The 21,960-nt window shown below is 42.9% G+C and overlaps 1 protein-coding gene across 1 annotated transcript; it reads right to left on the reverse strand.

The window, feature by feature from the left end:
• Positions 1 to 12,045: 12,045 nt before the first annotated feature.
• On the reverse strand, positions 12,046 to 14,024 carry TMEM158 (transmembrane protein 158). The gene has a single exon (XM_069730156.1). The coding sequence runs from the start codon at positions 13,894 to 13,896 to the stop codon at positions 12,967 to 12,969; it is 930 nt and encodes a 309-aa protein (XP_069586257.1). The 5' UTR covers positions 13,897 to 14,024; the 3' UTR covers positions 12,046 to 12,966.
• Between the last annotated feature and the right edge of the window lie 7,936 nt (positions 14,025 to 21,960).

Genomic DNA, 21,960 nt, shown 5'->3' on the forward strand with positions numbered 1-21,960 from the left:
CATGACCCAGCCTATTTTGACCTTAAAGACCTTGCCGTTTTTTGCAATTCTGACCAGTGTCCCTTTATGAGGTAATAACTCAGGAACGCTTCAATGGATCCTAGTGGTTCTGAGATTGTTTTTTCGTGACATATTGGGCTTCGTGTTAGTGGTAAATTTAGGTCAATAAATTCTGTGTTTATTTGTGATAAAAACGGAAATTTGGCGAAAATTTTGAAAATTTCACAATTTTCACATTTTGAATTTTTATTCTGTTAAACCAAAGAGTTATGTGACACAAAATAGTTAATAAATAACATTTTCCACACGTCTACTTTACATCAGCACAATTTTGGAAACAAAATTGTTTTTTGCTAGGAAGTTATAAGGGTTAAAATTTGACCAGCGATTTCTCATTTTTACAACGAAATTTACAAAACCATTTTTTTTAGGGACCACCTCACATTTGAAGTCAGTTTGAGGGGTCTATATGGCTGAAAATACCCAAAAGTGACACCATTCTAAAAACTGCACCCCTCAAGGTGCACAAAACCACATTCAAGAAGTTTATTAACCCTTCAGGTGCTTCACAGCAGCAGAAGCAACATGGAAGGAAAAAATGAACATTTAACTTTTTAGTCACAAAAATGATTTTTCAGCAACAATTTTTTTATTTTCCCAATGGTAAAAGGAGGAACTGAACAACGAAAGTTGTTGTCCAATTTGTCCTAAGTACGCTGATACCTCATATGTGGGGGTAAACCACTGTTTGGGTGCACGGCAGGGCCTGGAAGGGAAGGAGCGCCATTTGACTTTTTGACTGAAAAATTGGCTGCACTCTTTAGCGGACACCATGTCACGTTTGGAGAGCACCCGTGTGCCTAAAAATTGGAGCTCCCCCACAAGTGACCCCATTTTGGAAACTAGACGCCCCAAGGAACTTATCTAGATGCATAGTGAGCCCTTTAAACCCCCAGGTGCTTCACAAATTGACCCGTAAAAATGAAAAAGTACTTTTTTTTCACAAAAAAATTCTTTTAGCCTCAATTTTTTCATTTTCACATGGACAAAAGGATAAAATGGATCCTAAAATTTGTTGGGCAATTTCTCCTAAGTACACCGATACCTCACATGTGGGGGTAAACCACTGTTTGGGCACATGGTAAGGCTCGGAAGGGAAGGAGCGCCATTTGACTTTTTGAATGAAAAATTATCTCCATCGTTAGTGGACACCATGTCGCGTTTGGAGAGACCCTGTGTGCCTAAACATTGGAGCTCCCCCACAAGTGACCCCATTTTGGAAACTAGACGCCCCAAGGAACTTATCTAGATGCATAGTGAGCCCTTTAAACCCCCAGGTGCTTCACAAATTGATCTGTAAAAATGAAAAAGTACTTTTTTTTCACAAAAAATTTATTTTCGCCTCAATTTTTTCATTTTCACATGGGCAATAGGATAAAATGGATCGTAAAATTTGTTGAGAAATTTCTCCCGAGTACGCTGATACCTCATATGTGGGGGTAAACCACTGTGTGGGCACACGGCAGGGCTCGGAAGGGAAGGCGCGCCTTTTGACTTTTTGAATGGAAAATTAGCTCCAATTGTTAGCGGACACCATATCGCGTTTGGAGAGCCCCTGTGTGCCTATGCATTGGAGCTCCCCCACAAGTGACCCCATTTTGGAAACTAGACCCCCCAAGGAACTTATCTACATGCATACTGAGCACTTTAAACCCCCAGGTGCTTCACAGAAGTTTATAATGCAGAGCCATGAAAATAAAAAATAATTTTTCTTTTCTCAAAAATAATTTTTTAGCCTGGAATTTCCTGTTTTGCCAATGGTAATAGGAGAAATTGGACCACAAATGTTGTTGTCCAGTTTGTCCTGAGTACGCAGATACCCCATATGTGGGGGTAAACCACTGTTTGGGCGCACGGCAGGGCTCAGAAGGGAAGGCACGCCATTTGGCTTTTTAAATGGAAAATTAGCTCCAATCATTAGCGGACACCATGTCGCGTTTGGAGAGCCCCTGTGTGCCTAAACATTAGAGATCCCCCACAAATGACCCCATTTTGGAAACTAGACCCCCAAAGGAACTAATCTAGATGTGTGGTGAGCACTTTGAACCCTCAAGTGCTTCACAGAAGTTTATAACGCAGAGCCATGAAAATAAAATAAAAAAATTCTTTTCTCAAAAATGATTTTTTAGCCCGCAATTTTTTATTTTCCCAAGGGTAACAGGAGAAATTTGACCGCAAAAGTTGTTGTCCAGTTTCTCCTGAGTACGCTGATACCCAATATGTGGGGGTAAACCACTGTTTAGGCACATGCTGGGGCTCGGAAGTGAAGTAGTGACGTTTTGAAATGCAGACTTTGATGGAATGCTCTGCGGGCGTCACGTTGCGTTTGCAGAGCCCCTGATGTGGCTAAACAGTAGAAACCCCCCACAAGTGACCCCATTTTGGAAACTAGACCCCGAAAGGAACTTATCTAGATGTGAGGTGAGCACTTTCAACCCCCAAGTGCTTTACAGAAGTTTATAACACAGAGCCGTGAAAATAATAAATACGTTTTCTTTCCTCAAAAATAATTTTTTAGCCCAGAATTTTTTATTTTACCAAGGGTTACAGGAGAAATTGGACCCCAAAAGTTGTTGTCCAGTTTCTCCTGAGTACGCTGATACCCCATGTGTGGGGGTAAACCACTGTTTGGGCACACGTCGGGGCTCAGAAGGGAAGTAGTGACTTTTGAAATGCAGACTTTGATGGAATGGTCTGCGGACGTCATGTTGCGTTTGCAGAGCCCCTGGTGTGCCTAAACAGTAGAAACCCCCCACAAGTGACCCCATTTTGGAAACTAGACCCCCCAAGGAACTTATCTAGATATGTGGTGAGCACTTTGAACCCCCAAGTGCTTCACAGACGTTTACAACGCAGAGCCGTGAAAATAAAAAATCATTTTTCTTTCCTCAAAAATGATGTTTTAGCAAGCAATTTTTTATTTTCTCAAGGGTAACAGGAGAAATTGGACCCCAGTAATTGTTGCGCAGTTTGTCCTGAGTATGCTGGTACCCCATATGTGGGGGTAAACCACTGTTTGGGCACACGTCGGGGCTCGGAAGTGAGGGAGCACCATTTGACTTTTTGAATACAAGATTGGCTGGAATCAATGGTGGCGCCATGTTGCGTTTGGAGACCCCCTGATGTGCCTAAACAGTGGAAACCCCTCAATTCTAACTCCAACACTAACCCCAACACACCCCTAACTCTAATCCCAACTGTAGCCATAACCCTAATCACAACCCTAACCCCAACACACCCGTAACCCCAACACACCCCTAACCCTAACCACATCCCTAATTCCAACCCAACCCTAGCCCTAAGGCTATGTGCCCACGTTGCGGATTCGTATGAGATTTTTCAGCACCATTTTTGAAAAATCCACGGGTAAAAGGCACTGCGTTTTACCTGCGGATTTACCGCGGATTTCCAGTGTTTTTTGTCCGGATTTCACATGCGGATTCCTATTGAGGAACAGGTGTAAAACGCTGCGGAATCCGCACAAAGAATTGACATGCTGCGGAAAATACAACGCAGCATTCCCGCGCGGTATTTTCCGTACCATGGGCACAGCGGATTTGGCTTTCCATATGTTTACATGGTACTGTAAACCTGATGGAACTCTGCTGCGGATCCGCAGCGGCCAATCCGCACCGTGTGCACATAGCCTAATTCTAAAGGTATGTGCACACGCTGCGGAAAACGCTGCGGATCCGCAGCAGTTTCCCATGAGTTTACAGTTCAATGCAAACCTATGGGAAACAAAAATCGCTGTACACATGCTGCAGAAAAACTGCACGGAAACGCAGCGGTTTACATTCCGCAGCATGTCACTTCTTTCTGCGGATTCCGCAGCGGTTTTACAACTGCTCCAATAGAAAATCGCTGTTGTAAAACCGCATTGAAATGCGCAGAAAAAACGCGGTAAATCCGCCATAATTCCGCAGCGGTTTAGCACTGCGGATTTATCAAATCCGCAGCGGAAAAATCCGCAGAGGACCAGAATACGTGTGCACATGCCGAAACCCTAACCCTACCCCTAACCCTACCCCTAACCCTAACCCTACCCCTACCCCTAACCCTAACCCTACCCCTAACCCTACCCCTAACCCTACCCCTAACCCTACCCCTAACCCTAGTTCTTACCCCAACCTTAGTGGAAAAAAAATATATATATATTTTTTTTATTGTCCCTACCTATGGGGGTGACAAAGGGGGGGGGGTCATTTACTTTTTTTTTTATTTTGATCACTGAGAAATAACCTATCTCAGTGATCAAAATTCACTCTGGAACGAATCTGCCGGCCGGCAGATTCGGCGGGCGCACTGCACATGCGCCCGCCATTTTGGAAGATGGCGGCGCCCAGGAAAGAAGACGGACGGTTCCCGGGAGGCCAGGTAAGTATAAGGGGGGGGAGATCAGGGCACGGGGGGGTCGGAACACGGGGGGGTGGATTGGAGCACGGAGTGGGGGATCGCTGTGCGGGCGGGTGGATCGGAGCACGGGGGGAGGGATCGCTGTGCGAGGGGGGATCGATGTGCGGGGGGTGGGATCGGAGTGCGGGGGGGTTTGTTTGGAGCACGGGGGTGTGATTGGAGCACGGGGGGAGCGGGCAGGAGGACGGGGGAGCGGAGCACAGGACCGAGGGGAGCGGACCACAGATCGGGGGGCTGGGGGGGCGATCGGAGGGGTGGGGTGGGTGCACATTAGTGTGTCCAGCCATGGCCGATGATATTGCAGCATCCGCCATGGCTGGATTGTAATATTTCACCATTTTTTTAGGTGAAATATTACAAATCGCTCTGATTGGCAGTTTCACTTTCAACAGCCAATCAGAGCGATCGTAGCCACGAGGGGGTGAAGCCACCCCCCCTGGGCTAAACTACCACTCCCCCTGTCCCTGCAGATCGGGTGAAATGGGAGTTAACCCTTTCACCCGATCTGCAGGTACGCGATCTTTCCATGACGCATATGCTGCGTCATGGGTCGGAATGGCACAGACTTTCATGACGCAGCGTATGCGTCAAAGGTCGGGAAGGGGTTAAAGGGGTAATCTATGACTTAGTCTTTAGGACTTAAAAACTACTACTACTACTACCAGCAATTCAGCTGCTCAACATCAACAGGGAAGCACTTCCCGGCTGCTCTGTCGATGGGGTGTGTCTGCTGACGTCATGCTGATTGACAGCCAGCTCCCCGCAGAGAGGCAGCAGGGAGAAGACTGTGAATCAGCATGATATCGTCAGACACACCCTGTCAACAGAGCACAGCGGAAAAAAAGCCGCTGCTCTGTCGACGTGATATCAGTAAGTCGCCGGCAGGAGTGGTCTGTAGATGCTCTGTGCAAGCAAAGAGCAACAAGGGCCATAACATGTAGGTAGGTAGCAACTACTTCTTACTTCTTACTGTTTTTGGCCTGGGTACTTTAGAAAAAAATCACTGGTTGCTACATGGAAACCATCAGCAAGCTGGTATTTCCTATTATAGGCCTTTGTTTAATATTGTGATTTCAAAATGGATAATGCTGTAAATAGACTGGCTCAGTTACATTATTATTTTTTTTCTATATTGGCAAGATGATAGATTTTACATTTTCTGACGATATTGATTAATATGGTAATTAAAAATAGAGCATCACTTTAACATATGTATTTGTCCCCTAATCATGAAGGAAGTAGCACCCAGCTGTCTATGGGACTAACACGTCAGGCTATAGCTTGTAAATGTTCTCTGTTTTCATTCTGTATTCTTTCTTTGGAATTCTTAGTGTCACCAAAAGGTCATTTTATAGCACATCAACACTTTCTTATTTATTACCGTATTTTCCCGACTATAAGACACACTTTTTCCCCCCAAAAAAGGGGGGGATGGGGAGTGCGTCTTATAGTTGAAATACAGACTTACCGGCAGTGGTGTGGCGGCGGCAGAGATGCGGCGGCGGCAGAGGTGCGGGGATGAGGCGGTATGGCGTGAGCAGGGTCCCTTCCACGGGTGAGGTGATGCAGCAGCCCAGTAAGCAGCAGAGCCGGGTGAATCATGGCGTTATCGGTGGTGGCAGCCATCTTCCTGAGGCTGGGCGTGCACAGATGGAGTGCTCTGCTTCCCGGGGCTTCAGGAAAATGGCCGCGGGAGGCCGCACGTGCGCAGATGGAGATTGCGGCGGACATTTTCCTGAAGCAGAGTTCGCAGATTTAGATCTCGGCTTCAGGAAAATGGCCTCCGCGATCTCCATCTGCGCACGCGCGGCCTCCCGCGGCCATTTTCCTGAAGCCCCGGGAAGCAGAGCACTCCATCTGCGCACGCGCGGCCTCAGGAAGATGGCCGCCGCCACCGATAAACCACTAATTAACCCGGCTCTGCTGCTCACATTGGAATGGATACTGGGACGCTGCATCACCTCACCTGTGGAAGGGACTCTGGTCACGTCATACCGCTCATTATCTCCGCACCTCTGCCGTCGCCACATCACTGCTGCAAACCCCCCATGGACACCAGGCCGTGGCGTCACCCACCTAAGCAGGAAGGGACCCTGCTCAGGTGCACGCTGTACCGCATCACTCCACCTCTGCCGACACCATGCCTCCTGTGACCCTGCTCTGCCACTGCCAGCCCTCAGGTAAGATACTGTAAATTCGGACAATAAGATGGACCCCCATCTTATAAAAAAATCTTTTTTTCTGCAATTTTCACCCCAAATTTGGGGTGCGTCTTATGGTCCGGTGCATTTTATAGTTCGAAAAATACGGTTTGTAAGATTATGGGTAACATTCCCACAGATCGATACTAATCACTTGATCTTAATTAATCTTCACACTTCCTTTGTTATACAGCTATATAGCTCCTTAAAGGGGGTTCACATGACTTTGAAAACAGTAATGATAGAAGAAGCTTAACTGAAAAAAATGAACTGTAGTATAGGTTGTTATGTAGGTAAAATATAGGCGCATGTTCACACTGGCCACCAAACATAGAAAGAAAGAAACAACATGAACATATACCCTGCTGCAAGAAAACAAGCAAAAGCAGCAGTGCACACCGTCAGCATAAGGTACCCATCAAACACTGTCCCAGTTCAAAAAAAAGGAAAAAAGCCATGCTTTGCTTTTTTGGATGAGGGATGGTGTTTGCATGGTGCCCTATGTTGTTTGTGTGCACTGTTGGTTTTGCTTGTTTGCTTGCAGCAGGGTAAATGTTCATTTTGTTTCTTTCTTAGCGCTTTCTTAGGCCAGCCAGGACACAAAATCTTTGGAGTGGTGCTCAATTTGCAACAGATGGCTTATACAAACTTTTTGATTCCATAAAAATAAGTTGCACTCACCATGAATGACTTTGATATTAATCAAGACCAGATTACTTTGGGCCTGACTGTCTGCACCGCTATCTCTAAGGGGTGCAAGCACTGCATCCCCTGCAATATTTATCTGACCCAGGTCTGTATGTAGCTATATGTACATTATGTGGTGGCTGGGATTGATACTGAAGCTCATTTCCATTGACTTGAATAGAAGTGAGCTGCAGTACCAGACAGAGCCACTACATAATGTACAGCGCTGTGCCTTATAAATAAAGACGGTGTGCAGCCCACCTGGCTGACTGGTGGGGGTTGGGTGGGGGATACCAAGAGTCCGACCCCTACTGATCTGATATTGATGGCCCATCTTAACTAAAGGTACTCAATATTAAAGATCTCAAAAATCCATTGGGTTAGGTTTCACCATCATATCAAGGATCCAAGAAGTATCGTTTCTCCTTGCGGAGAGTGACATGATAAGCATGTCGAGGTGAGAAGACTTAAAGCCGCAATGCTCCTCTGGGAAATCTGCAAATTGTCACTTCAGAGAGGAAGGCGACTAGAACTAATAGACTGCCACCTATTGGAAGTAGCAATCCTAACAATCAATGTCGACCCTTTAATCAGCCTTGTCACATGACTTAGGATAATAGCCAAACCAGAATCTCAATTTGCAGACACTGTGTTTCGGGGTACTGCACCTTGTCAGTGCAAAGTACAGCTCCGAGTGTTCACCCAGTGCACCCGCAGCAAAGGGCCTCTCCGAGGATGGTATTGGATCTGGCTGATGGTCTGATTTATGGCGTTGGAGGTGGCGAGGATGAGGATGATGACACTGTGAGGGGCAGTACCCCGAAACACAGTGTCTGCAAATTGAGATTCTGGTTTGGCTATTATCCTAAGTCATGTGACAAGGCTCGGTAAAGGGTCGACATTGACTGTTAGGATTGCTACTTCCAATAAGTGGCACTAGAGTTCTAGTCCTCTTCCTCTCTGAAGAGACAATTTGCATATTTCCCAGAGGAGCAATGCGGCTTTAAGTCTCCTCACCTCGACATGCTTATCATGTCACTCTCCGCAAGGAGAAACGATACTTCTTGGATCCCGGTCAGACGCGTCTCAATCAGCCAAACCAGATCTCCACTTTGTGTTTCGGGGTACTGCCCCTCGTCAGTGCAGTGTCTTCAAATTGAGATTCTGGTTTGGCTATTATCCTAAGTCATGTGACAAGGCTCATTAAAGGGTCAATAATGACTTTTAGGATTGCTACTTCCAATAGGTGGCACTAGAGTTCTAGTCCTCTTCCTCTCTGAAGAGACAATTTGCACCACCATATCAAGGAACCTATGCATCCTGCACTATGTACATAGAGTAAACACTGGGTCTCATGCTACAAAAACACTTTGTAAACACTATTTCTTTGGTACTTTGCAAACACCATGACATGGCTATAAGGGAGACACTCAAAGGGGTTTTTGCCACTCCTGGACAACCCCCTTAAGCAGTAAAATTTATCTTTTTCATGCAAGTGTTTTTCATGTTCACCAATAAAATATTTTAGAGCAATAGGTATTCCGGAGAAAAAGGCTAAAGAAAACAGTTTACATAGTACAGTGGTACCACTTTGAAATGACCACCAAAAACCGCATCGAAAAGGGGTCTAGAAAATGGTTGTTTTATAGAAGATGATCAACGTAGGGTAGAAGTGAAAATAGGAGACTTCATCTGACTAGTGGAGTCATCTTCCCAAAGTGATGGTCATTTGGTGGGGTTTCGCTGTATATTTAAGGTCCTCTAAAAGGTGCTCTTTTTTTGTGGAGGAATGGAATAACAGGATCAGCCTAAAAAGGCACAAAAGCTCGTAAATGCTCTAAAATAGTAACATGTATATTTAGATTTATGGTCATATGGTGATTCTGAAAGCTGCAATCAAAAAGCAGTTATGCTTAAGTTTTAAGGTACTAAGTTTAGAAGTAAATTTTAATTAATAAATTTTTATATATATATATATATATATATATATATATATATATATATATATGTATATATATATATTTATACATATTAGTCCAAAAGGAGAAATCCAGAACACATTCACTATATCAATGCATCAAAAAAACCTAGTAGATGTATAAACCAGGCTACAGAATGTTTACGTTCAAAAAATAAAAAACTTTATTGACATGAATAGAGTAAAATGTATTTATACACACAATAATACAACAGGATGCCTCCAATCCAAAAACCGGCACTGAGAGTGTTAACAGGTATATAGCCAATATTAATTTAAAACAAAATATATAAGGAACATTTCCATTATAGTCATGTGACCTATATTTTGTGGCTAAAGAGTATATCTATGGTCGAGTGGGTTGCTGGGGAAAGATTCCTGTACTCCGGTGCTAAAAAGGCTGTATGCAAACGCTAAAAAAGGCCTATCATATATATAAATGTTGTTTTTTTATTTGTGGCCACTGTGCCTTATATATATAAGCTCCCAACAATAGCCTAATCAAGATCAAGTACCTTACCGGCGTTGTGAGTGTCGAGAGGTAACTATGGATCTTGATTAGGCTATTGCTGGGGCTATATTTGGGTTATTTCTTCACTACCAAGGGGTATATTATCTGGATGCCATCATATACAGGTCCTTCTCAAAAAATTAGCATATAGTGTTAAATTTCATTATTTACCATAATGTAATGATTACAATTAAACTTTCATATATTATAGATTCATTATCCACCAACTGAAATTTGTCAGGTCTTTTATTGTTTTAATACTGATGATTTTGGCATACAACTCCTGATAACCCAAAAAACCTGTCTCAATAAATTAGCATATCAAGAAAAGGTTCTCTAAACGACCTATTACCCTAATCTTCTGAATCAACTAATTAACTCTAAACACATGCAAAAGATACCTGAGGCTTTTATAAACTCCCTGCCTGGTTCATTACTCAAAACCCCCATCATGGGTAAGACTAGCGACCTGACAGATGTCAAGAAGGCCATCATTGACGCCCTCAAGCAAGAGGGTAAGACCCAGAAAGAAATTTCTCAACAAATAGGCTGTTCCCAGAGTGCTGTATCAAGGCACCTCAATGGTAAGTCTGTTGGAAGGAAACAATGTGGCAGAAAACGCTGTACAACGAGAAGAGGAGACCGGACCCTGAGGAAGATTGTGGAGAAGGACCGATTCCAGACCTTGGGGAACCTGAGGAAGCAGTGGACTGAGTCTGGTGTGGAAACATCCAGAGCCACCGTGCACAGGCGTGTGCAGGAAATGGGCTACAGGTGCCGCATTCCCCAGGTAAAGCCACTTTTGAGCTACAGAGAAGCAGCACTGGACTGTTGCTAAGTGGTCCCAAGTACTTTTTTCTGATGAAAGCAAATTTTGCATGTCATTCGGAAATCAAGGTGCCAGAGTCTGGAGGAAGACTGGGGAGAAGGAAATGCCAAAATGCCTGAAGTCCAGTGTCAAGTACCCACAGTCAGTGATGGTGTGGGGTGCCATGTCAGCTGCTGGTGTTGGTCCACTGTGTTTCATCAAGGGCAGGGTCAATGCAGCTAGCTATCAGGAGATTTTGGAGCACTTCATGCTTCCATCGGCTGAAATGCTTTATGGAGATGAAGATTTCATTTTTCAGCACGACCTGGCACCTGCTCACAGTGCCAAAACCACTGGTAAATGGTTTACTGACCATGGTATTACTGTGCTCAATTTGCCTGCCAACTCTCCTGACCTGAACCCCATAGAGAATCTGTGGGATATTGTGAAGAGAAAGTTGAGAGACGCAAGACCCAACACTCTGGATGAGCTTAAGGCCGCTATTGAAGCATCCTGGGCCTCCATAACATCTCAGCAGTGTCACAGGCTGATTGCCTCCATGCCACGCCGCATTGAAGCAGTCATTTCTGCCAAAGGATTCCCGACCAAGTATTGAGTGCATAACTGAACATTATTATTTGTTGGTTTTTTTGTTTGTTATTAAAAAACACTTTTATTTGATTGGATGGGTGAAATATGCTAATTTATTGAGACAGGTTTTTTGGGTTATCAGGAGTTGTATGCCAAAATCATCAGTATTAAAACAATAAAAGACCTGACAAATTTCAGTTGGTGGATAATGAATCTATAATATATGAAAGTTTAATTGTAATCATTACATTATGGTAAATAATGAAATTTAACACTATATGCTAATTTTTTGAGAAGGACCTGTATACGGCTCCCTGACTATTTATCAGATTGATGTTTTACTTTTGTTATTTTTATCTAGCTATACCCTGCTAGTGAGGTGCACATGTTCCGGGAGCTTATATATATAAGGCACAGCGGCCACAAATAAAAAAACAACATTTATATATATGATAGGCCTTTTTTTAGCGTTTGCATACAGCCTTTTTAGCACCGGAGTACAGTAATATTTTTTCCCCAGCAACCCACTCGACCACAGATATACTCTTTAGCCACAAAATATAGGTCACATGACTATAATGGAAATGTTCCTTATATATTTTGTTTTAAATTAATATTGGCTATATACCTGTTAACACTCTCAGTGCCGGTTTTTGGATTGGTGGCATCATGTTGTATTATAGTGTGTGTATAAATACATTTTACTCTATTTATGTCAATAAAGTTTTCTATTTTTTTAATGTAAACATATATATATATATATACACATTTATGGCATTGTTTTTTTAAGCAATTGAGAAGATTGGCCATGATGCACAATGTGAACTTAAAACCCCATATATGATCTAATTTTTTCTCATGGTCTACATCTTTGATTTCCAACCTTATCACTGAGGGAAATCCCTTGAAACATGTTTCCACTTCTGGGAAACCTCCCTCCCTTTCTCGGAGAAGCCTATTACATGGGAGGGCAATACATTCTATGTCATCAGTTTGTCAGCTCTACTGTAACATAACAGGTCCTACTACTGTGCACCCTGCCCAGGCTACAGGAAAACCTGGTGGGCTGGCAATGATAATATTGTCCTATAATTAACAAATCATTTATATTTCCCCAGAATGTGAATGATAAGAATAAGCAGAGTGTACATTCGTGACTGATACTGTTATATACAAATAAAGGTCTTAAGGTCATTAACATTACAATATTTCAACATGTTCATATCTTAATTAAACCAAATATTTAATGAAAGATTTACTATATTAAGCGTACATATTAAATGCCATCTATGAAATGTAAGATTGTTTAATATGAATATTTCTGTAATTGTAAAATATGGTTACATTTAACACTTGCAGCAGTCTGACAACTTATAAACCAGAAGTCACTTACCATTGGCACCAGTTTTCCAAATGTAAGTTGCAATGATCTATATTTTCTGCAATTCTTCAATAATAGGGTAAATTAACCCTTTAATCTGTGCGCATTTAGAAGTTCTACATTCATAAAGGTGTATGCTCATACATCCACTTAGAATCACAACTAACAAAATCAATTATACCTGTTATTTTTCTTCAAATCCATCATTTAAAGAGTATTAAGTTACATGTCTTCGATAATACAAAACTGAAAAATAAAAAATAAAAAAGTCACAGCACATTACACAATGTCTAACTACTGTAATAAACTAGAATGCAATTTAAAGTGCAATTGCTATTTGCTGCTTGTCCTTCTCTGCTCCATACCATTAGGCAAGAAGCCTGCAATAATAGGCACTGGCCAGATGAGGGCAGCAACACTCCAGACAATGATAACAAGAGTCATGAAACAGGCCACCAAAGTGGATTCAATGGGCTTCCGATTCATTCGCCAGCCATGCTCCCCTCTCAGCTCTTCTAAACTAAAATCCAGGCAGCAGAAATTCAGGGCTTCCCCTTGTAAAGAATTATGAGGGTCTGTTGCGGATGATGATAGGAAAGAAAAAGTGGAAGAGGCAGCAGAAGATGCATGTTGATGTCTAAGGTGGCCACTTCTTCTGCTTCTTGACCATCCACACCCTACACACAAACGAAATTCCTGCTGGGCCCCGGAGACCCCAAGATGCTCAATGATTACTGGGGAAACAACACGATTGTAGGCAGCTGAGAAGAACGCTCTACCATGATTATTGGTAGAAAAAAGCAACAGGTCACATTGGAAGCCCAGTTGGCGACCCCAGCGAACAAGCAAGGAGGTGAGCATCAGCCTGTGCACACTGATGTTGCAGTGAGTGGACACCTGCTGCTGAGACTGCGAGGCGTGAAAGTCTGGATGGGTATGAGAAGACATAATCAATGTGTCTCTGCTTTTATCCCATGTGCTGCTCGAAGAGGAGACAGGAGAAGAAGAAGAAGTCAGGCTCTGGGTATGTCCTGTCTGGGTAGCCTTCAGTTCTTGGACACTCTCAACAGTGGTGCTTTTTTCAGTTTGTAGATCAAAACCCAAGTTGGCCAAGGATCTGCTGGAGGAATTAATTGGGAGTAAGAAGACATCTTCTTCTGTGTGACCCTGTTGATTCCATCCAAGGGTTGGAGGCTGGATGCAGATAGCCAGCAAAGCCACAAGCCCCTGGAGCAGGCTGCTTGGAGGGCACAGCACCCTCATTGCACAGTGTTAGAGAGGAGGCTGCATGGTTAGCTGGAAGGAGACACTGCTTGCACAAAGACTGAAACTCACACAGGCGTAGAAAAGGATGCTAGTAACTGCGCTCCACACTGCCTACAAGTCAGCCTCCCTCTGCCTTTCTTCTCCTCCTACTTCTCTCAGCTTTTGATTTAGATGATTAGAGGATTGTGACATGCAGCTTATCTATACCTTTCATTTCCCAAAGACTGTGGGGCGGGAGATACTCCTTAATATAGTGCACCCCTAACACTTATCAACAGGAGGAAGGAAAATCAGCAAAAGATCATTTACCTTTTACCTATAGTCACATATTTTATCAACTGAGTTGGCGTTGTGCTTCCTTCTTGAAAGAAAACAAAAAGAGATTTAAACTTGATGTAAAATAATAAAAAAAATAATAAACATTTATTTCTTCTATATGGCACAGTGTGATATTTCCTTGTGACTAAAGAGAAAAGGTTTCTTCCTAATGAAACAGCTGAAAGTGTCAGCAAACAGATGGCACGTGAAATACCGAAAATCAAGGTAAAAATGTAAATCAGATTAATGTGCTTACAACCGATCTCTATTGTTAGATTTACCTAATTGATTTCTTTTAGTTTGACTTAGCAGTTTTATGCCCAAAAGGAGACAGAAGTCTAAAATCCCTCTCTTGTTTCAGCAATATCATGGTGTTGCACATTCCTTCCCCAATGCTTTACACTGCAGCTGTCTCTGATCAGACTGACTCCTCTGTATTACCTATAGAACAACGTACACTCATCAATCAGATCATGGAGGGGTGATTTCCTTTATAGAAAGGATGCCAACAGATAACAATGTGCAAAATAATAACCAACCACTTCAAGCTATAACCATTTTGTAACCTTCGGATTATGGACATTCCAATCATCCAATCATATAGGTAAAATCTTTATTATGTATTATTATTTTTTTTTTTAATTTATATAGCACCATTGATTCTATGGCATTGTATATGAGGAGGGGTTACATACAAATTACAGCTATCACTTACAGTAAGCAAACTAACAATTACAGACTGATACAGAGGGGCGAGGACTATGCCCTTGCGGGCTTACATTCTACAGGATGGTGGGGATGGAGACAATAGGTTGAGGGTTGCAGGAGCTCCGGTGTTGGTGAGGCGGTAGCTCCAGTAATGGTGAGGAGGCAGCGGGGTCAGTACAGACAGTAGGCTTTCCTGAAGAGGTGGGTTTTCAGGTTCCGTCTGAAGGATCCGAATGTGGTTGATAGTCGGACATGTTGGGGCAAAAAATTCCAGAGGATGGGGGATATTCGGGAGAAGTCTTGGAGAAGCGAATTAGTGTGGTGGAGAGAAGGAGGTCTTGGGAGGACCAGAGATTACGTGAGGGAAGATATCTGGAGATTAGTTCAGAGATATATGGAGGAGACAGGTTATGGATGGCTTTGTAGGTTAGTATTAGTAATTTGAACTGGATACGCTTAGGGAATGTGAGCCAGTGAAGAAATTTGCAGAGTGGGGAAGTGGAGGAGTAGCGAGGAGAGAGATGAATTAGTCAGGCAGCAGAGTTAAGGATGGACTGGAGAGGTGCAAGGGTGTTAGCAGGGAGGCCACAGAAAAAAATGTTGCAGTAGTCAAGGCGAGAGATGATGAGGGCATGCACAAGCATTTTAGTAGATTGACAGTTGAGGTAAGGATGGATTCTGGAGATATTTTTGAGCTGGAGGCGACAGGAGATGGAAAGAGCTTGGATGTGCTTTTGAAGGACAAGGCAGAGTAAAGGGTAGTAACCGAGTAACTAAGTACCGAGGCAGCGGACATCCGGTACGGGGGAAAGCGTGATGTCGTTAATTGTGATAGATAGGTCAGGTAAGGAAGATCTATGAGATGGAGGAAAGATGATGGGTTCAGATTTGTCCACATTGAGTTTGAGGAAGCGAGAGGAGAAGAAGGAGGATGTGGCTGATAGACACTCCGGGATTCTGGACAGTAGAGAGGTGATGTCTGGGCAAGAAAGGCAGATCTGAGTGTCATCAGCATGAAGGTGGTACTGGAATAAATGAGACTTTATGAGTTGTCCCAGCCCGAGTGTATAGATTGAGAGGAGTAGGGGTCCTAGAACAGAGCCTTGGGGAATTCCAACAGAGAGAAGGTGGAATGTGGAGGTAGTGTGGGAGTGGGAGACGCTGATTGTGCGGTTGGTAAGGTATGAGGAGATCCAGGATAGGGCGGGGTCTTTGATGCTAAAGAAGGAGAGGATCTGTAGTAGGAGGCAGTGGTCAACTGTATCGAACGCAGAGGACAGGCCTAGAAGGAGGAGTACAGAGTATTGTTAGTTAGCTTTGGCTGTAAGTAGGTCGTTAGTGATTTTGGTCAGGGCTGTCTCAGTAGAGTGATGGGGGCAGAAACCAGATTGTAGATTGTCAAAGAGCAAGTTAGATAAGAGGTGGGAGGAAAGTTCAGCATGGACATGCTGCTCCAGGAGTTTGGAAGCGAATGGGAGCGGCGATATTGGGCGATAGCTGCACATAGCTGTTGGATCGAGGGTTGGCTTTTTAAGGATAGGCGTGATTGTGGCATGTTTGAAAGCAGAAGGGAAGGTGCCAGAAGTTAGTGTTAGGTTGAAGAGGTGGGTTAGGGATGGGATAAGAGTAGTGGAGAGGTTGGGGAGGAGGTGGGATGGGATGGGGTGAGGAGACAATTAAGCCCCCCCCCATGTATGCAGTAATATAATCTCTCGCGCTTTATATCTTCTTCTCCCACTGGTTAATCAGGTTACAAATACATATTTAGACTAGGTTGGGCTTATATTGCATTTTGCACCTTTTCCTGGGAAGTAGCTAAATGCCGTTTAAAGGGAATCTGTCAGTAGGATCAACCCTCCTAAACCGTCTATATTGGCATGTAGGTAATAAAAGTTGAGCAAAATAATATATTGATATCTGTGACTCAGTGTCTTATTCCAGGGAAATCCACATCATTTTTACATGTAAATGAGCTGTTCAGGACTATGGGCCAGACACTGATCTACATGGTAATCTGTCTCCAGAGATTATGTTAAATAAAAAGTGGCATTACCAATGTGACAAGTCGCTCTCCTAATTACACACAGCTCTGCAGTAAGGCTAGGTTCACATTGTGTTAGTACAATCCGTTTAGCGCATACGCTAACGGAATGCGCTAACACAATGTTCAAAAAGGGATTGCGTATAGCGATCCCGCTAGTGCAGATGCCCGATCTGCGCTAGCGAGAAACGGACCTCGAACGCTGCAAGCAGCGTTCGCGGTCCATCAGAAAATAACGGGACATCGCTAGCGCATGCCAAAAATGGCATACGTTAGCGATGCGTTCGATACATTGTGCTCAATGGGTGCGCTAACGGATCCGTTACATAGCGTTAATTGCGCCATGTAATGGATTCCGTCAGCGGACACCCACTAACGCAATGTGAACCCAGCCTAAGATCAGAGCGAACACAGTAGAGCAGAGCCAACACTGTCAGGAGACAAAGTTCACTTCTGTTGTACTAGCACATTTGTACTGCAGGTGTCTTCTCCTAGTGCTTCAGCTGCCATCTTACAAGCAGCCAATGTGGGGGAAAGGGCAGTAGAGCAGAGCTGACATCATTGCAAATGTGTTGTCAATGAGACAAGGTTCAACTTTGCTGCCCTGTGTTGGTTACTGTCAGGCATAGCTCTGCAGAAGATCTTCAGCGCTATGAAAGGACAAATGCTGCTGCAAACATTTGTAATAAGACAAAGTTCACTTCTGCTGTGGAAGAAGGGTCCATGAGGAAATGTTAAAACATAACTTTTACTGTACAATTAAAAACATGGGGAGAAAAAGAAAAAAAGTTAAAAAAGAATAAGGATCCGAAAGCGTACGCATTTGTGGTTAGCAAACCTAATTCATAGCTGTTAATTAATAAACTATTAAGGATTTCTAACCCAAAATGTATAAACTTATGGATCATTAATATTTATAAATATTTTGTTTTTTTCTCACCATATTTTTAATTGTAGAGTAAAAGTTTTCTTTTAACATTTTCCCATTGGTGCTGGAAACCAGTTCTCATGGACCCTTCTTCAATTTCTGACTTGGATACCAGCTTATTGTGTTCTTACACTGCCTGCACTAGACCCTGACCAAACAAGGTCTACCAGGGTTCCTCTGTGAGTATGTGAATACTAGGGACGAGCGAACCTGAACTGTAAACCTAGTGTCCAATGCCGAACCCCAAACATGGATTTTTAACTGGAAGTTGTGTTTGGTTTTGGATGCCAAATAAAGTTTTTTGCAGTGCAGCCAGTCAACAAGCACTTCTGGAGCCATCAGAGCCATGCCAATTATAGCCTGTATAAATGTCGGATCATGGGTACAGCCACCATTCTGCTCTGCTTAGTGACGTCACAGAACGCAGCAGAAATAAAGGACAGTATTAGGTTTTGTGTTCGTGCAGTTTTCCAAAAAGCCTCTCTGTGTGTACTCTGCACCAATGTCTATGGAAATAGTGTGCCTACAACCAATTTTTTCTACTGTGCACTCATTTATGTGGGAGTACTGTGCCTAGTCAATTATTTATCCTCTGCACGCGTGTGTGTGGGAGTATTGTGCCTAAACAATTTTTAATACTCTGCACCTGTGGATAAAAACAAATTACTCTATTCTGTACTCATACTTGTGGAACTAGTGTGCTCAACCAATTTTTTCTACTCTGCACTCGTGTCTATGGGAGTAGTGTGTGTAAAAATATATTGCTCTACTCTGGACCTGTGTCTGTGGGAGTAGTGTGTCTAACCATTTTTTATACTCTGCATCCATGTCTGGGGAGTGGTGTGTCTAACAAGTTATTTGTAATCTGCAGCTGTGTCTGTGGGAGTTGTTTGCGTAAAAACAAATTGTTCTATTCTGCACCCATGTCTGTTGGAGCAGTGTGCTTGACCAACTTTTTAAACTCTGCACCTGTGTCTGTGGGAGTAGGGTGCTTAACCAATTTTTTTCTTCTCTGCACCTGTTTGTGGGAGTTGTGTGCCTAACCAATTTTTTTTACTCTGCACCCATGTCTGTGGGAGTAGTGTGCGTGAAAACAAATTATTCTACCCTGCACCCATGCCTGTTGGAGTAATGTGCATAAAAACAAATTGCTCCACTCTGCTACCATATTCGAGAGAGTAGTGTGCTTAAAAAACAAATTGCTCTACTCTGCACCCGTGTCTGTGGGAGTAGAGTGCCTAACCAATGTTTTATACACTGCACCTATGTCTGTGATAGTACTCTACCCAACCAATTTTTTCTACTCTGCACATGTGTTTGTGGGAGTAGTGCGCCTAACCAGTTTTTTCTACTCTGCAACCATGTCTGTTGGAGTAGGGTGCCTAACCAATATTTCATACTCTGCTCCCATGCCTGCAGGAGTAATGTGCATAAAAACAAATTGCTCCACTCTGCTCCCATATCTTAGGGAGTAGTGTGTTTAAAAACAAACTGCTCTACTCTTCACCTGTGTCTGTGGGAGTAGTGTGCCTTACCAATTGTTTATACAATGCACCCATGTTTGTGGGAGTAGTGTGATTAACCAATTGTTTAAACACTGCACCCATGTCTGTGGAAGTAGTGTGAATAACCAATTTTTTATACTCTGCATCTGTGTCTGTGGGAGTAGTGTGCATAACCAATTTTTTATACTGTACACCCGTGTCTGTGGAAGTAGTGTCCATAAAAACAAGCTGTTCAACTCTGCACCCTTGTCTGTCAGAGAAGTGTACCTATCAAATTTTTTTATAGTCTGCACCCGTGTCTCGGGGAGTAGTGTGCTTAAAAACAAATAATTCTACTCTACACCTGTGTCTGTGAGATTAGTGTGCCTAACCCATTTTTCCTACTCTGCACCTGTGTATGTGGGAGTAGTGTGCATAAGCAATTTTTTTATACTCTGCCCCGTATGTGTAGGATTAGAGTGCATAAAAATAAACTGTTCTACTCTGCACCCTTGTCTGTGGGAGTGGTATGCCTAACCATTTTTTTATATTCTGCACCTGTGTCTGTGGGAGTACTGTACTTAAAAACAAATGGTTCAACTTTGCACCTGTGTCTGTGAGATTAGTGTACCTAACCAATTTTTTCTACTCTGCAGCTGTGTCTGTGGGGGTAGTGGACCTAACCAATTTTTCATACTCTGCACCCATATCTGTAGGAGTAATGTGCATAAAAACAAATTGCTCCACTCTGCCCCCATATATGAGGGAGTAGTGTGCATAAAACAAATTGTTCTACTCTGCACCCATGTCTGTGGGAGTAGAGTGCCTCACCAATTTTTACTACACAGCACCCGTGTCTGTGGGAGTAGTGTGCATAACCATTTTTTTCTACACTGCACCAGTGTCTGTGGGAGTAGTGTACACAACCATTTTTTTATACTCTGCACCCGTGTCTGTGGGAGTAGTGTGCATAAAAACAAATGGTTCTACTCTGCACCCTTGTCTGTGGGAGCAGTGTGCCTAACCAATTTTTTATATTCTGCACCTGTGTCTGTGAGAGTAGTGTTCTTAAAAACAAATGGTTTTACTTTGCACCTGTGTCTGTAAGATTAGTATGCCTAACCTATTTTTTCTACTCTGCAGCTGTGTCGGTGGGAGTAGTGGGCCTAACCAATGCTTCATACTCTGCACCCATGTCTGCATGAGAAATGTGCGTAAAAACAAATTGCTCCACTCTGCACCCATATCTGGGGGAGTAGTGTGCTTAAAAACAAATTGTTCTACTCTGTACCCGTGTCTGTGGTAGTAGTGTGCCTAACCAATTTTTTCTACACTGCACCCGTGTCTGTGGGAGTAGTGTGAGTAAACAATATTTTTCTACACTGTACCCATGTCTGTGGGAGTAATGTGCATAACCAATTTTTTATACTCTGCACCCATGTCTGTGGGAGTAATGTGGGTAAAAACAAATTGCTCCTCTCTGCTTCCATATCTGAGGGATTAATGTGCATAAAAACAAATTGTTCTACTCTGCACCCGTGTCTGTGGGAGTAGTGTTTCTAATCATTTTTTTCTACACTGAACCCGTGTATGTGGGAGTAGTATGCATATCCAATTTTTTCTACACTGCATCCGTGTCTGTGGGAGTAGTCTGCGTAAACAATATTTTATACTCTGCATTTGTGTCTGTGGGAGCAGTGTGCCTAACCAATTTTTTATACTCTGCACTCGTGTCTGTGGGAGTGGTGTGCTTAAAAACAAATGGGGCACCACACTGCATAACCAGGTAATGTATACCTTACTTTCCTAGTGTTCTTATTACCCCTCTGTTGCTCTTCACTTAATAAGCAATGTTATTGGGATTAACCATACAGCACTATGCTTATCTTTGGCACAATGGGATCATCTTCAGATATAATTTTTGCTAAATAACGCCACTCGGAAACATTACTTTGAATACAGTACTTATATCTGTCAGAACAAATAGGTTATTGAACCATTTTAGCATACTATTATTGTTGGCAAGAACGGTTATATTACTTTGCACATACAGCTCTGGCAAAAATTAAGAGACCACCACATCAAAACCCTGTTATGGGCAGCCCAATCTCCAGAATGAACCCCATTGAAAACCTCTGGAATGTAATCAAGAGGATGATGGATAGTCACAAGCCATCAAACAAAGAAGAACTGCTTAAATTTTTGCACCAGAAGTAGTGTGAAAGACTGGTGGAAAGCATGGCAAGACGCATGAAAGCGGTGATAAAAAATCATGGTTATTCCACAAAATAATGATTTCTGAACTCTTCCTGAGTTAAAACATTAGTATTGTTGTTTCTAAATGATTTTGAACTTGTTTTCTTTAAATTATTTGAGGTCTGAAAGCACTGTTTTTTTTTGTTAATTTTGACTTTTTCTCCCTTTCAGAAAAATAAACAAAATTTATTGCTTGGAAATTCGGAGACAGGTTGTCAGAAGTTTCTAGACTAAAAAAACAATTTAGATTTTACTCAAAAATATACCTATAAGGGCTTATACTCACTTGCATGAAATACGGCCGAGTCTCGCATGGTAATACCCGG

The sequence above is a fragment of the Ranitomeya imitator genome, chromosome 6 (assembly GCF_032444005.1).
Source record: "Ranitomeya imitator isolate aRanImi1 chromosome 6, aRanImi1.pri, whole genome shotgun sequence".
In the NCBI taxonomy this organism is placed as follows: domain Eukaryota; kingdom Metazoa; phylum Chordata; class Amphibia; order Anura; family Dendrobatidae; genus Ranitomeya; species Ranitomeya imitator.

What these genes read in the sequence shown, in the direction of transcription:
- TMEM158 (XM_069730156.1), bottom strand. Translation starts at nt 13,896, where the DNA reads ATGAGGGTGCTGTGCCCTCCAAGCAGCCTGCTCCAGGGGCTTGTGGCT.